The sequence below is a fragment of the Lutra lutra genome, chromosome 3 (genome assembly GCF_902655055.1).
Source record: "Lutra lutra chromosome 3, mLutLut1.2, whole genome shotgun sequence".
Classification (NCBI taxonomy): Eukaryota; Metazoa; Chordata; class Mammalia; order Carnivora; family Mustelidae; genus Lutra; species Lutra lutra.
In genome coordinates, this window is record NC_062280.1 from 144,062,399 (window position 1) to 144,078,338 (window position 15,940).

Sequence of the window (15,940 nt, forward strand, 5' to 3'; positions counted from 1 at the left end):
AACACAGACAATCAAGGCAAAAGCAATCCAAGACGCTGGCTGTGGGTGGTTGAGGGCCCGTGAGAATAGCAGCGATGAGAGTAGGCATAGATATTGCCGTGCACCCTCATTGCCTGTAAGGATGCAGATTTCCAGCCTTACCAGGGCTCCTGTCTGCATGCTTAATACCATCCCCAGAGGACTCCTAGGCACAGGAACGTTGGAGAACCAGAGAACCTCAAGTGTAGGATGAATTTCATGGGTCCTTGGCGTCTTTTTTTTTTTTTTTTAAGATTTTATTTATTTATTTGACAGAGAGAGAGATCACAAGTGGGCAGAGAGGCAGTCAGAAAGAGAGGAGGAAGCAGGCTCCCTGCTGAGCAGAGAGCCCGACGCAGGCCTCGATCCCAGGGCCCCGGGACCACGACCCGAGCCGAAGGCAGAGGCTTTAACCCACTGAGCCACCCAGGCGCAGGCGCTTGGTGTCTTATTTTTAAAGCATTTGTAAATTATGGGATTGTTCAACCCCAGGGGGCCAGAAACAGCATTTTACATGGCAGGGTCCTTCTCAACCAATAAGACTTTGAACTGAATCTAGAGGGAAAACACCCAGATAAATCCTTGAAACCTATTACTACACAGAGAGGCAGCTCTGATACGGAAGGAATGCTAAAGGCACCAGAAATGCCTTGTGACCTGCGTAAGGAAGTCTTCTGAAGGAGGACCAGAAAGACTATTTATGGCCTCAGGGGTCTACCTATCCAGGCACAGAACAGGGTCATAAAGAACTACAGAAGTTCTAACACAGAGCATTCTACCCATGGCTGTAAAAATCCTCAAGACTCAGTGCCGGGCACATAGTAAGTGCCTATAAATATTTATTAAATACTTGCGAAATTGTTGTTGTACCCTCATCAGATTCGAGATCAGGCATGGGGATGAGAGGGCGTATCTTCCTCCCAAGTCTGGTTGGGAAGAGGGCTGCGTATAGAAATACACCCATAGGGACACCTGGGTGGCTCAGTTGGTTAAGCAGCTGCCTTCGGCTCAGGTCATGATCCCAGTATCCTGGGATCGAGTCCCACATCGGGCTCCTTGCTCGGCGGGGAGCCTGCTTCTCCCTCTGCCTCTGCCTGCCATTCTGTCTGCCTGTGCTCGCTCTCTCTCCCTCTCTCTCTGACAAATAAATAAAATCTTTTAAAAAAATAAAAATTAAAAAAAAAAAAAGAAATACACCCATAAAGAGACACTACATGTCTAGAAATTTGGTGAGGATAGACGGAGGAAGTGCTGTCGGGGGCACAGTTTGCTTCAAGTCACCTGTCCAGATGGAGGAGAGTGTTGGAGGACTCCCAACAGTGCAAAATGACGTTTGTGCAGTTTCCTGCCATGGACTCGGATTTTAAAAGATCACACACAGAGGTTAAGAAAAAAATGATAAAGTTACCTGTGATAAAGGTAGGAAAATGGCTCAAACCTTAAGAATAGTGCCAGGAGAGGAGCACCTGGGTGACTCAGTCCGTTAAGCATCCAACTCTTGATTTTGGTTCAGGTCATGATCTCAGGGCTGTAAGATGGGGTCCCAAGGCAGACTCCGTGCTCAGCCAGGAGTCAGCTTGGGATTCTCTCTCTCCGTCTCCTTCTGCCCCTCCCCCTGCTTATGCATGCTCTCTAAATAAATAAATAAAATCTTAAAGTGCAGAGGAATGATTCAGAGAAAATCAGGTTCTCCGGTTGCTATTTAATTTTGACTTTACTGTGAAGGAAAATGATCTCCAGACTAAAATGGGTGCAACTGAATTAGGTAAGAAATAGCCAAAACCAAAGACTGATGAGAAGATAGAAGGGAATGGTTAACTGCTGTGTCCTGCCTTGGATAAAATACCCACCAGAGTATCCAGAGAGCAAGAGAAGCTTAACCACGTTTATGGTTTCTGGGGAATTGGGAAATTAGTCTGGGGCCAATTCGGGGCAAATATTGAGAGCAGAAGGGCCACAAGAAACCAGTGTAAGATCAATAAGAACAAATCAAGTCATACTGGCTTTAGGTCACTTTTTTGGACAAAGTTCGTAGATAAGGAAACAGTGATAACCCAGTAGACCCAAATTCCACAATGGGTTTCATTTTCAAAGCCTTCCTGATGCTGCTGTGGACAAGATAGGGAAATATTAGGTGGATGCTTGTGGAAGATGCTAGAAGGATAACTGTTGAGTACCCACCCAGAGACGCTGCTGAAAGATCAGAGTCAACGCTGTTTCCAGTGGGAAGACCCAGGGCTCTGTCCGGCACAACATTTTTTCATAGACCTGGACACAGATGTAGGAAGAAGTATTTATGTTTTCAGGTGACCTGAAGCTGTTGGTTGATGGGAATAATGTCATCAGATCCTAGAAGATCTTGACAGGCGGAAACACTGAACAGGAACTAACTAGATACAAGACAAGGCCAACCTCTATTAGATCCTGTTCTTGGGCCCGCACAAATAATAAGATAGAAAAGAACAGGGTAGGGAAGCCCTGTTTGTTGTAGATACTTTACCCATCCACAAGCTCAACAGCTCAGTGGCATCACTGAGCTGAGTGCCAGAAAAGCTAAAGTAAGCAGATACAATTCATAGGTCTATCCATGCTTTAGCCTGCACTGGAGGGCCTGCCCCAGGACACCTGTCAGTGTGGGGGCTGCTGTGCTCCAGAGAGTTGGGAGCGGGCTCAGGGGAGAGAGTGGCAGGAGGCAGACCTAGAGACTAAGTCAGGCACTGTTGGGGGTGGGGGGATGGTAAGCCTGGAAGACCCATGGCTCTGAGGTAGGACTGCCTTCACCTAGCTGACAATCTGCCACATGAAAATGAGACCTGACTTTCCACGTGTGTCCTGAATGGTTAGACTAAGACCACCACCTTCAGGGAAATATATTAAGAAAAGGAAATGGTTCCTACTGCCACAGTGGGATGAATCTTCTTAAAAGCCAGAGAGTTCCTTGTCTGCATGGGGCTCAGCCCCAGCTGAGGAACCAGCAGGCCATGACACAGCTCGTGCGTGGGAGAATTCTCATCCAGGCACCTCAGGCCGGGCTTGAATCCCACCGCCCCCAGGAGAGGATGGCACGGTTTGCCTCTGCCTTTTCACCACTGGTCTGCCACTATCTGCTCTGAAGACTGGTGTCCCTAGGGTGTGTGCACACATGCATTTAGGGAGAGGGGGAGGTGGGGGGAGGTGCAGAAAGGTACAGGGACTACAAAATTCCAGTAAGTTAACAAAACTAAAGAGGAGAGCCAGGGGACCCACCCAGTACTTGGCCTCGGTGACCTCCAAGGCGCTCCTCGCCTCTGTGGATCAGCCTTGGGCACCAAGGAAGACCCTCAGGTCCAAAAGGTCTGCTATGAACCCCCTGGAAAAGGGGAGGTTAAAATCGCTAAGTGGTCTCCTTCTTCTGTCTTCTAACAGCACCTGTAAAACCAAAAATGAAAACTGGACAAGAAATGTCAATAACCACATTCCCCTCTTTAAAGTCCAGTTCAGAAGGTATTTACATTTTATAATTTGATGATGATTTTAAATGACTTGTGAAAGTTGCCGATCTACCCACGAGAAGGTAAGCAAAACGGAATCAGCCTGCTCCCAGCCAGAGAGAGACCTCCTTTTGACCATTTTAGACTAAAGCCATCTTAACTAAGGCCTGTGGTTAAGGTATTATTTCCAGGGCTTAGGGCTCAGGGAAGAAACTGAGCCAAAGGGTCAAAGGGCTCTCAAATGTGAATTAAAATTGAATTTTGAAGAAGGAGGAAACATTATTCATCACTGGAATTATAGAAGGAAAGATAATAGGTTACTCATACTCAATTTATTCCAAGGTATACTTACTGTATACCTACTGACATTTATTGTACACCTACTGCAGATGGGGCAGGACATAAGATGGACAAAACCATCATACCCTCTGACAGAGGGTAGCCATGCTTGTAGTGAGCAGAGCAGAACATACAGAGTCCTATGTTGTACTCAGAACTTACATTCTAATGCGCAAGATGAAATATGAACAAAGGGAGGGAAATCAATATTTGTTGAGTGTTAAACAACAAGCCTCAGACTGCTGAAGATTATGGAAGCTACTTATTCCAAAACACATGATCTCCACCTTGTCTCCCCACTATTTAGGATGTCCTTTTTAAATTGATTCCCTTGGGCACCAAAAGGTTCAGATAAGGGGCGCCTGGGTAGCTCAGTCAGTTGAGCGTCTACCTTCTGCTCCGGTCATGAACCCCAGGGTCCTGGGATTGAGTCCCACATCGAGCTCCCTGCTCAGCAGGGAACCTGTTTCTCCCTCTCCCTCTCCCTCTGCCCCTCACCCAGCCCTCCGCCCCCGCCACTTGTGCTCTTTCTCTCTGACAAATAAATAAACTCTTAAAAGTCCCCATAATTTCACCATACCATATCCTATTAATAATTGCTCTTATTATTTTTCAGTGTATGTTATCCCTGACGTGTCTCAGAGGGAAGAAAATGGTAAGCACCCAATATAATATCCAAAGATCCCTGTTCCCTGCAGAGTTCCTGGGCTGGGGATAGTGCCCCACGTGGGTGGGTCTCTTGCTGGTCCAGCTTGCACTGAGTCCTAGAGAGGAATTAGGGACATGCTGGGCATGTAGCCTCTGAACTTGGATGCGCTTCGCTGTCCTTTCCTGAAGAAGAGGGATAGGATAAGAAAGAGAGAGGGTCTCTGGAACAAGACGAAATGACCTGGGACAGAAATCCATCTCTATATTCAAGAGCTCTGGTCTAGGGAGCCCCACATTTGAAGAAGGTCTGGGCTACCTAAGGTCTAGGCAACAGGGCTTGACTGGGATGCAAGGGCCCCTCCAAACAGACTTATCCAATGGCACCTTGGAAACGAATAAATTGGCACCCCTAAAAATGGCACTTTAGAGACTTTTAATTCTTTATTAAGGAGGGCCTAACTGAATCCTATGAAAAGAAAAGAGAGAATCCTTATGGTGGCAAAATCCCATCTTACACCTATCATTCCATAAACCAAAAGCCCCACAATAAACCAGGCCCATCATATTAGAAGACAACTTAGGGACTACAATCTCTTGTCTTTCAGCATGGTGGGAGCCGAGGGGAGGATCAAGTCTCACACACACAGGTGGCTTAATAAATGAGCTCTCAGATTCTAGATAATGCATCCCACCCCCAGACGGGAACTGATCAAGATAATTTCTTCATCTTATCCCATTCCCAGGGAGAGTTTAGAGCCATGCTGCTCAAACTTTAATGTATAGAATGATCACCTAGGGGGACACTTGGGTGGCTCAGTGAGTTGAGCGTCTGCCTTTGGCTCAGGTCATGAGCCCAGGGTCCTGGGATCGAATCCCACATTGGGTTCTCTGCTTCTCCCCCTGCCTGCAGCTCGCTCTGCTTGTGCTCTCTCTCTTTCAAACAAATAAAATCTTAAAAAAAAAAAAAAAAAAAGAATGACCACCTGGGGATCTTGTTGAAATGCAGATTCTAACTCAGTAGGTCTGCATTTCTCACAAGCTCCCAGCAGCAGCTGCTACTGTTGCTGAACCATGAACCACACTTTGAGTAGTAAGATTTGAGAACAGCTTAATAGATCTGTGCCCATAACAAGCACCAGAGCAGCCAAACCCTCCACCCACCTGTAGAGGCTAAAAAGGAATTTACTACAGGAAAGGCGGAGGAGGTGAATCAGACTGTCGCCACTGTGTGCCTATTTGTCAACAGCGCTGGGTGGCTCGTTCTTCAGAGCTGGCCCTGAGGCCAGTCCAATACTCCCTCTCCCCGCCCTTATCTGCCCCACAGGGCTGACACACACTGCTCAAACACCTCTCCCAAATTCGGGAACTACGGTTCTGCCAGGAAGACCCATTAGAAGAGAGGCACTGTATTGGATGGATAAAAATTTAAGATTTGTTCTTGATCAGATGCAGAGAAGACACACCGTACATGAGGGAATGGGGGACGCCTGGTGTTTACCTACGGTAGTGCTCTGGTGCACCACCCTGAAGACGAGCCTGACTGTTCCCATGACACAGATGAGGGGCCCAGAGTGCTAAGGGGCTGGGGGACACCACTCAAGGGCCTGTCACTTCCCCTACCTGTAGAGTCACTTCATGGGAAGATAATGATCTCACTAGAACAAAGGGAGAGGTTGAGAGAAATCACCAAAGGAAAAATTAATTAGGCAGAAAGCTTTTCCTTTTCGTTCAGCCCCAGTTATGACAATTACTGCATATTTACTGTGCTTGTCTTGACATGTAGACAGTGCCCACTGATGTTAATAAGGTTAATTATGATGTCGAATCAAACACTTCTCAACAGTGCTCTTCAGTATCCAGGACTGCCGGGTCACCTTCTTCCCTTGAAAAACACCTAGTCTGAGTTCCCTCCAATTAACTATGTATTATTTAATAAAGCCTATTAAAACAGGCAATCACAAATGATGGGGGGCTGCTGAGCTACTAGATCCAGAGCCAGACTCTTGCTCCCAATCGAGAGCAGGCACTAACTCGAAAAAATCTCACATGGGAGGTGCTGCCCCTCAGCCTGTCCAGACCCGTTCTCCCAGTTCCTTCCCCTCTCCTCCCCGGTGATACCCAAAAGGAGCTTCCTCCTCAGAGCTCACCGGAATTCCCATGGATTCTTGTCAGGTTTTCCCGGATGTCTTTTCCAAACTCTTCTCCGCTATTTCCAGGGCAAGCAGTCCGGGGACGCACGGTGTTCTTGGAATCTAGCTGAAAGGGCCCCAGTGCCTCGCCAGCTCGGAGGACCCCAGTGTGCATGCGAGAAATAACAGAAGGAATTGCCGGAATGGTTCTCCCCACACAGGGTCTATCACAGACGTGTCAGGTTTCTGTCAGAGACATACCGAAGCTGGGGTAGGGGGGCTGCAGGCAGATCTAGCCGAGTGGCGTTCTCTATCCCAACAGAGTTTTTATTACTGAACCAAAACTGGGGACAAATGCAAAGTTCACGTGTAGAGGGATCCTGAAGAATGTCTCTTCTCCACCTCCAAAGGTGTCATGGACACACAAAATCAGAAAGAATACATCCGCCCTGCACCAGCCTGGTGGATTTTCAAGGCTCTCTGGACAGGCCAGCTTGAAAGGGCTGCTGTCATCCTAAAGATGAAATTTCCCCAGGGATCCCATTACTGCATGAGAGCCAGTCCTCGAGCTCCCACCTCAGGAGCCACACCTTCCCAGGAGCAGGAGATGGGGTCCAAGTTGTAATTATCAATTCCTTGATTCAATTTTCACCCCATCAACACTGGAGGCTCAAAGCCCCTCTCCTGGCCCAGAGACAGCAGGCTGTAGCTGACCTTGAGAACAAAGCATTTACTCTCTGGAGGGCTCTTCATGAGCTCACTGGGTTGAGAATATATCTCATATGCTTTAATTCACAATTATGAACCCATATGCAAGTGTAGAAATGGGCAATTTTTTACAAAACTGGCAAGAGATAGGAAAATTTCTCAGGATTTCCAAGAGAAAATCACACTCAGAATAGACCTCTTCCATAATAAAACTAAAATCCTTCCCATAGTCTGCAGGGTCCTCTGCAGGTATAAGGTGGGGTTTTGCCACACTACAGATGGCCCTATACCTCATCCCATTTCCACTCCTGCTACTCTCCACACTCCCTCCTCTCCAGGAATACTCTGCCTCTTACAGCTATCTGCCTCCTTGCTCATCGCTTTCCTTCATTCAGGACCCACTCAAATGTTACTTCCTCAGGTGAACTTTTGCCGTCCATCGGGAACACACGCTTTCTAAAGTCAGCCACAGAAACTGACCCTTTTGTTCCTATTTTACTAATAACCGCCCCCCCCCCCATTAAATTTTGGGTTATTTGGTCAATTTACTTCAAGTCCTAACAATAATGCATGCATTTTTATTTAAACAGGCAAGGATAAATGCCATAACTCTGTTTCCTTTTGGTTTTTTGTCTGTTTCCTGTTGTGATTCTTTTTCCAAATGCCTTTCTTTCTGCTGTGCCTTCCAAAATCAGAAGTCTTGGATTTTGTTACTAAAGAGAACTTTTTGAATGATTTATTAAATGAGCCCGTTGACTCATTGGAAGCTGAGGCCCCAGGTGAGAAGGTAAGTCAAAGACCACCATCCTCCAAATGGGGCAGGGTGGCCTGAGGCCCAGTGGGAGCTGTCCCAAGAGCACAGGGATTCCTAGCTTCTCTCTGTTATTAGCACAGCCCAAGAGAGCTTTTCTTAAAACAGAAGTAAGTTTAAATGACACATATTATATCAAAGTGGGTCAGAGGAAAACCAAATGGAGCATTCCACAGCCCTACTTCCAGAGCCCCGCTGATAACAGAAACACACTCCTGTGTGTTTGTCCAGATCACATCTGAAGGTGGCAAAGCACAAAACAAAACATTTAATTTATCTAGCTATCAAGGCAAATTCGTCTTTGTAGAAACCCTCAGTAAAAATGAAGTTCAATTCCAGAAAGAGGCAATAGATGTACTTTTCCCACTTAGCACAGCTTAAAACCCTGCGACATTAACTATAAAACAAACAGAGGAAGCTTCTGGAAAGTGAACAGAAGTCAGACTGGCTAGGAACCGCAGGACCCAAGGGATGACATGGCAGTGAGTTCCCTGGGTTTTCGTTCTGCTTCACCTCTCCCCGGCAATGAAGTGCTGCAAGATAGCAACTTGGAAACCCCAACAGGCACAGACAGCAAAAGCCCCAAGGAACACCTGCTATCTCTGACCAAAGAGCCAGGAATGGGGCACCCTGGCAAGACAGACGCTGGAGACAACAGCCGCTGCCACCCAAATGGACACCCCAGCAACTAGCAGCAGATGACCCTCCCCAGATCTGTCACCTGCCGCTACCACCTGCAGAGGGGTGCAGAACCATCCCCGAGCGTCAAGGGACGTCCTTTCCCCAGCTGGAGCCCATAACCAGACGGGAGATGGGAAGTCATAATAATTTAAATAAGCCTTATGTCTACAGCATGCTACACGGTCTTGCCTGCATGAATATTTTATCTCCTGGTACAGCCTGGTGGCTCTAACCTCCTGTGTCAACTTACTTCTAAGACTTACAATGCATGTTGATGCAGACAGAAACATTAATATGCATCCTTTCCATCATGGCTAAGGAACTTTCTTAGGAAAGTTTCTCTGAGAAAATTTCTCAGTATTAACTACAATCACAAGAGTAAAATCTTGGGTCCATGGAACTCAAAATTGAGAAGATCTATTTTTCTAAATTTACAATAGAAAAAGAAAAGGCAAGTATTTGGGTTTTTTGTTTTTTTTTTTTTTTTAATTAGGAAAATTTCTGGTCTCAGTTTGTATTTAGCCCTAAATTTCTTGTTGTCCACAGCTGCTTCTGTATACCTCATATTAGTAAGAATTGCTTTTCAAATACTGGAAAACCACATTAAAGGGAGAAAAAACAATTTCTGGAACTCAAGTTCACCTCACTGGATTTACTAAGATAGGAAAGTAAGCTCAGGCATTTTCGAAAGGTTGTTCAGCAAGAGCTGAAATCTCAAGGAATTGTTTTAATTAGAAACTTAAATTATTCAGAACCTGTCAGCGTGCCTGTCAGCAGAGGTTCGCTGTGGTGGCCGGAGCTGCAGTCCCAGGCAGAGGGGAGACAATGGCCTGTGTGCTTGTACATGGTGCCCTGGGAGGGCTCAGTGACCGCTGGGCTACACAGCCCCTGCCCAGATGCTGGCGTTCTTACGATAGGCAGCTGTCCAGCTTGGAAAGCAGTACTTCGAGAAACATCATAGGTGGCAGATGTGGACAAGTGGGCCCAGAGCAGGACAGAAAGATTGGAATAAATGCCGCATGGTCCCTGAAGCTCAACAACTTGTTTGCGTGGCCTTTTGAGGCCCCTTTTGGAGGAATACCAGAAACCACGGAGGTACAAACTAAAGAGAGGGAGCTGAAGTCCTTCTCTTTGGATAGATGCTATCAACCTATACTTTGGGTTATTCTGACAGTTCAGCACCTTTGCTCTTTTTAGTTCACTATACATGCTTGTTTTAGTTCTATGACATGCCCATGTGTCACAAACCTTGTTATGAAAATGCTTTTTGTTGTAAGAACCAGAGATTCCCCCTGGAGGAGTCTCTGGGCCTGGAGAACTCATCACTGGGGTACTCGATACACCTACCATGATGAGGAGAACAGTTCTACTCTACAGGCAGGGGACGCAAATGGGGTAAACCTCTAAGATGCCACGTGTGCTGGTTAAATTGAATGGGGTGGCAACGCCTAGATGGGACGAAAACTTCAACGAGGCCCATCCAATGGGTTTGTTGCCTGCTGGACCATGGTTGGCATCATATTTTCTCATCATATTTTCAAATTTTGAATCCGAAGGGGATGGTGAGAGATCGCTGGTCTAGGCAAACAGGAAGTCTTTCCATCCCACGGGCTGAGTTGTCAACCATGAGGAGTTTAGGGGCAGACATACTGGCACCCTGGGCCTTAACCTCGCCCAGCTCTGAAGCACTGACTCCAGTGTTAAAAGATAAACTGAGGCATATAAAACATTTTTATTGAGCATATATTGATCGGAACTGTGCATCCCCAAACTGGAAGTGGTTAGGAGTGCTCCACTGGGAGGAGCTGGAGGGGAGAAGCGTTTATCAAGAAGAGGCAGAAGCGGAGCAAGGACGTTTATGATTGGCCATCACTTAAGACCTAATTGGCTGCTTGGAATTAGTTGCCCTTAGGTTTTGATTCATAACTTTGAGACATCTGTAGGCTAAGATTTTGGTTTGCTCACCTAGGCCCTGCTACATTTGAGCCACCTCTGTGGAATAGCCTGCTAATTTAATTAACACCAGCAATGGGAGAGGCACAAGCAGAGGCTGGGAATTGGGCAAGCCAGACCGGAGGCACCTCAGCTTTTCCCCAAACCTAGAAAATCTGGTCAACCACAGGCTACTTTCTTATCTTTATCCCAGCCCACACGCAACTTTGGCTCTGTCTGGCTTCCGCTTCTGACAGGAGGCTGATAAGTTAATGGTCTGCTATACATGATCAAGTGTTGACCAACCACCATAAAGCCTCAGCCTGTAGGCAAGCAGGGCAACATGAAAGCGCCCTGGTTTTCTTCAACAGCAAGTTGGATTTCCCCTCTGTCCAAAGGGATCCAGAAAAGAGACTCCAGTGAGGACTCACCTATGAGTCAGTCATGGTCATTAGCTTCACAGACTTGGGACAGATGCTCCAATTTACAAAATCAAAAGGCAGCTGGCAAGGTCATTGCTTTGGCAGAATTGTCCACTTCTATAACATGCTAGATCCTACCCCGCCTTCCTGAGACTGCCATCCTTCATAGGGAAGCAACTGTTCCTACCAGGCCTTTCCTGCAACTCAGAGAGCCTGTTACACTGTTAAATCGTGGAGGTGTTTTTATGTTCTATATCCAGCTCCACATTCGGAAAAAGGGTAGTTTTATGCTCTGAAAAGATTTCTTGGCATGCTGTGTTGAAAAACAAATCAATCTTGAGTGAATTGGGGAGTGTGGAGTCTGAGGATAATGGAAATATTCTTTAAAACAAATCTTGCCAGCCATTCTACTGTTCCCACTGTTTGCGTTTTTCTAGTAGCATGTTGAAATCTCACATGTCGCCTTTGGGAGTCAGAAAAGGGCTTCACTGGTAAGCTAATTCCCCTTTTCTGGGTCTTTCATTCTGTCCTTTCTGTAGCGTCACAGCACCTCCTATCAGGCAGTGTTTAGGACCATGCTCAAAGAAATGGCGGCTCGCAAAGAACAGGAAGAGGATATTGACGTCCCCCTGACCGGACTTCTGGAGAGTGAAACCAGAAGGAAACTGGGAATTCTGTAAGTGACAGGAGGGATCAAGCTATGGGTCAGTGGGTTCAGGCAGGCTGGCAGTAGCAGCAGGGAAAGTCTAAATTGGGCCAGCATAGAGAAAAGAGCAGGGCCAGGCGGGTCCCCTGAGTCAAAGAGCAGGTGCAAGAGCAAGGGCAAGTTCAGCAGGCAGGGGAACAGAATGATCTGACTGCCAAAAGCCAAGAACAAGGAAATTTATAAGTGTGGAAGGTTCGGGATAGTATCAAAGGTTGGCAGTGACAGGGGATGGAAATCCGGGGTTAGAAAAGTCTTAGAGGGGCCATGAGTTTATACAGAAGTCTAGGGAGCAAGGCTCAGAGACCTGGCCTTGTAAGAGAGGGGACAATGGGGGATCAAGGCATCTGCATCATAGGTTAGCCAATGCTCTTCTGTGCCCCCTGGAGAGAGAAAAGCCATGAGCTGCACCCACGTGGGAGTCATGGCCAGAATCTCCAACCGGAGTGGGGAAAAACAAGGTTATTCCACACTTCCTGGCACCAAGTCTTCCTAGTTTTCATGGTCCCAGGTCACAAAATGCTCCCAAACTCTGTTTGTACTTCCAGTCTGTGATGCGTGGAAACCTGAATTTTCATTTATTCAACTACCAAAAACCTTAGCAAGCAAGAAGAACATTCAGGCCTCCTGTGCATCTATTGCAGACTCTGGCAATGGTACCAAGGAACAGACTGTAGGGACACAGGGTGCCCCACATAACCTCCTTGAGGAGTTGAAGCTTCCACAAAGACCAAGACTTCTGCTTTGGGTTCAGTAGACTCCTGGAGCCAGAGACCCCCGAGGCTTCTCTAGGAAGCAAAACACAAGGACCATCCAAGCTTTCAGATCCTTACACAGCTACAAAAACAAATGCAAAGTAACCTCCATGTAAATTATCTTGCCTCCTATGTGACATTTCCCCAACCTGTTCCATCCCATTGAAGTCCATAACCAAGGTTCATTCTAATCTTACTGCACTCAACACGTATTTCCTGAGCACCTACTACGTGCTGATCTACTGGGTGCTGATCAATAGAGCAGTGTGTATCTCAGAGTCTCTGCTGTTGAGGAGCTAGCTGGCAAGAATTCCATCAGCTTGGAAAGGTAGGTGAGGAGCCAAGGGAGCAACATCTCCCAGAGGGCCTTGGGTGCCTCTGGCTGGGTCCCCTCACTGGAGTTTACTCTTGCATACCTTTGGCCTCCTGCTCTCAGCCTGTACGTCAGGCTTTACCCCACCCCCAGTTCGGTCCTTGTTCTTTCACAGAGGATGGCGGGCTAGGTAACTGCTTTAATTCCACTCAAAGTGCTCATAGATAAAACAAAAAATGTTCGATACAAATGGGCCATGAAGAGCTCATTCTCAAGTTCCACCATTGCTTCCAAAGTACAAACAGGAAACCTGCTCCCTGCCAGGGAAAGCAGCTCAGCCCTTCCCAGCAAAAGGCATTTGCTTCCTGGAGTTACCTGAGGTTAAATTATTCCTCTCCCCTCGAGGAATCCAAACTGAGAACTTAAAATCTGTCCTGTCAAAAGCCTTCTTCTTTCTCAGATCCAGTTAAGCCTGGGAAGCTCACTCTTTCCAACACATTCCCTTTCAAAGGAGCTGTGATCTGAGAACCAGGAAGCATCCTGGAGACTACCCTTATTTAGAAATAAAATAGTCCCAGCCATTGCAGTCCCAAGATGACTTGCTTTGTATATGGACACGCGAAGGGGGTAAGGGCTTGATCCCTCTGAAGAGCTGTATCTCAGTGTGGCTTTCATGATAAGTCATTTTGAATAAGATTATTGGAAATGTTTCCACTCCATGCAAAGGGGTCTTGAGTGACTCTGCAGGGCTGTTCCTCCCAGCTATTTGCAAATGTAACCTTCCCTGGGATATGTAAAAGCCATTGAAAGATCCAACCTACGTGAGCTTAACTCATAGAGCCAGCCTTGCATTTCAACTTCCCAGCCCTGTCCCAGCTCCTGAGGACCCTTGTTAAATCATTTTGAATGGTTTGGGGGTCAGCTTAGAGTCCAGGAGGCAAGCACTGAGTCTATACCATGTGCTGTCCCTTTATTCCTGAGTCCTGACTGGAAGAAAAACAGAGTCTGAAAGCAGAGCCAGGGGCCCGATTTTTCAGCGATGAAAAACACCTGGGAGGTTCTAGCATTGTCTACAATGCATAGCATGACATGTACAACACATGAGTTTAGTCCCAGCTTTTTTTTTTTTTAAGATTTTATTTATTCATTTGACAGACAGAGATCCCAAGTAGGCAGAGAGGCAGGCAGAGAGAGAGGAAGGGAAGCAGGCTTCCTGCTGAGCAGAGACCCTGATAGTCCCAGCTTTTAAAGGTAATTCACATTCCTTTTAGGTTGAAGAAAAATTTTGAAAAATACAGAACAACGATTCTCTGGATTATGAAGAAACGTGAAAGTAAGGACCGCTCTCCCATTTTCCATCCTGTGATCAGCTCTCCTGTGGGAATCTGGCTGCCGCTCACCTTCTGCCATGTATCCTAAAGGAGACAGAAATGCTCCTTGCCTAGCTTGAGCACCTACTGGGTTTGCAAGGTCCTAGCTGCCAGGGATAAAACATCAAGCAAGATGGACACAGTCTGGGGCTAGCTTATCCTTTTTGGGGTGGGTTGCGGGGCATGGATGAGGATAGATAAGAAAGCAGGGGCATTCACATATGCAAGGGTTAAGTACTAGAGTGGGAAGAAGAGCCTATGCAGCCCATAGGAAAGGATTTAACCTAGATTTGAGGGGCTACCTAGATCAGATACTGAATGCATCTATGTCCAGCTGTTAAGATTTGCCAATCATGGAGGTTGTCAATGTCTTTAAGTCTCATTGTGGAAACTTGGGCCAAGAGCCTAAGCTGTGAGCCTACTTCATTCAGAAACTCAAAGCCACCACTTACCTTTCAGATGACTAGATACAACTAACGTAGAAATGGTAAGAATACCCATGGCAGACATAGCTAACCAGTCATAACCAGTTTCTCACTGGGCCTCAGATTCCTTCCCAAGACCATGTTCCCGTCCCCCAACACCAATTTATGCCCCTGACCTCACTCTTCAGGAGTAACTGCTGTGGACTAGGTTCTCTCACATATTCCATATGATTCGAATAATCTTCCTAACCACGTGAAGCAGGATAAAGCAGCTAAGGCTCAGGGAGGCGAGGAGGAGACTTAACCTGAGATCATCCAGCCATTGTGTGGGCACAAGCCACATTCTGCCCAAGACCTCTCAGGCCAAACCTGGGGCTCATCCCCTTGGCATATTCAATGAACAACAAAAAGGCCAGTGTGTCTGGAGAAGAAAAAGTGGGGGCCTTCTAAGCCTAGCTCTCATGTCCTCACTGGGGTTAGGAGGCAAGGAGAAGAATGGCTACCTTCAATTTCCATAGTAAGAAGCCCCTGCCTTTCACCAAGACTCACACAGTGGGGTGAAAACAAGGAGGGTGGTTCAGATGCTCAGCTGCCAAACACAACAAAAATCTCTTCCACTTCCAATGCTATACTTGTCTACTGCTCATAGCTCTGTTCCCTCTGGGCTGTAGACAACTGTGTCTTTCATCCCTTGGCACCTTCAAGCAAAGCACACAGTAGGCACTCAATAAGTGTTTTGTTTGATGGTGTAGGCATGCATGATTTTGTTTGTCTGTTCCTGTGGGGAATTAAGGCCTACCAGGATACTCCACTGTCACATGGCCAGGTAGGACTTCCAACTAGCAAATGAGATTTGATACGGCCAGATTCCCATAGTGCCTCACCACCACTCCTGCCCACTCCCTGCTCCTCTGGACAGCTGAAGCCTAGAAGGTTTGAGCTTTTTAGACAAACAAAAAGAGCACATTTCAAATAAATAAAAGGCAACCCCTTCGCGCTCTTCTTATAACCAGTCCCAAAGAAACCTCCCAGCCTCTTTGAGATATAAACTCATTTACTTCCAGTAGGCAGACCCTTCCTATTGTAGGCACACAGCTCCAAGTCTCTGCACACACCGATTTCTGAGCCCAGGCTGGGTGCATGGGTGTGGGACCTGTGATCAGTCCCTTGGGGCCCCATACTTAGAAAGGCCCTGTGCTTGGTTTAATGTCCGCTG

At 46.9% G+C, this 15,940-nt stretch overlaps 1 protein-coding gene across 1 annotated transcript in view; it reads left to right on the forward strand.

The window, feature by feature from the left end:
* Nucleotides 1–15,940, forward strand: part of ERICH6B (glutamate rich 6B) — a 63,489-nt gene that overhangs the window by 31,084 nt on the left and 16,465 nt on the right. Inside the window, exons 6-10 of the mRNA XM_047723516.1 lie at nucleotides 3,424–3,501; nucleotides 4,444–4,482; nucleotides 8,008–8,099; nucleotides 11,698–11,834; nucleotides 14,201–14,262. Coding sequence (XP_047579472.1) covers nucleotides 3,424–3,501; nucleotides 4,444–4,482; nucleotides 8,008–8,099; nucleotides 11,698–11,834; nucleotides 14,201–14,262 — 408 coding nt within the window. The remainder of the gene's footprint in view (nucleotides 1–3,423; nucleotides 3,502–4,443; nucleotides 4,483–8,007; nucleotides 8,100–11,697; nucleotides 11,835–14,200; nucleotides 14,263–15,940) is intronic.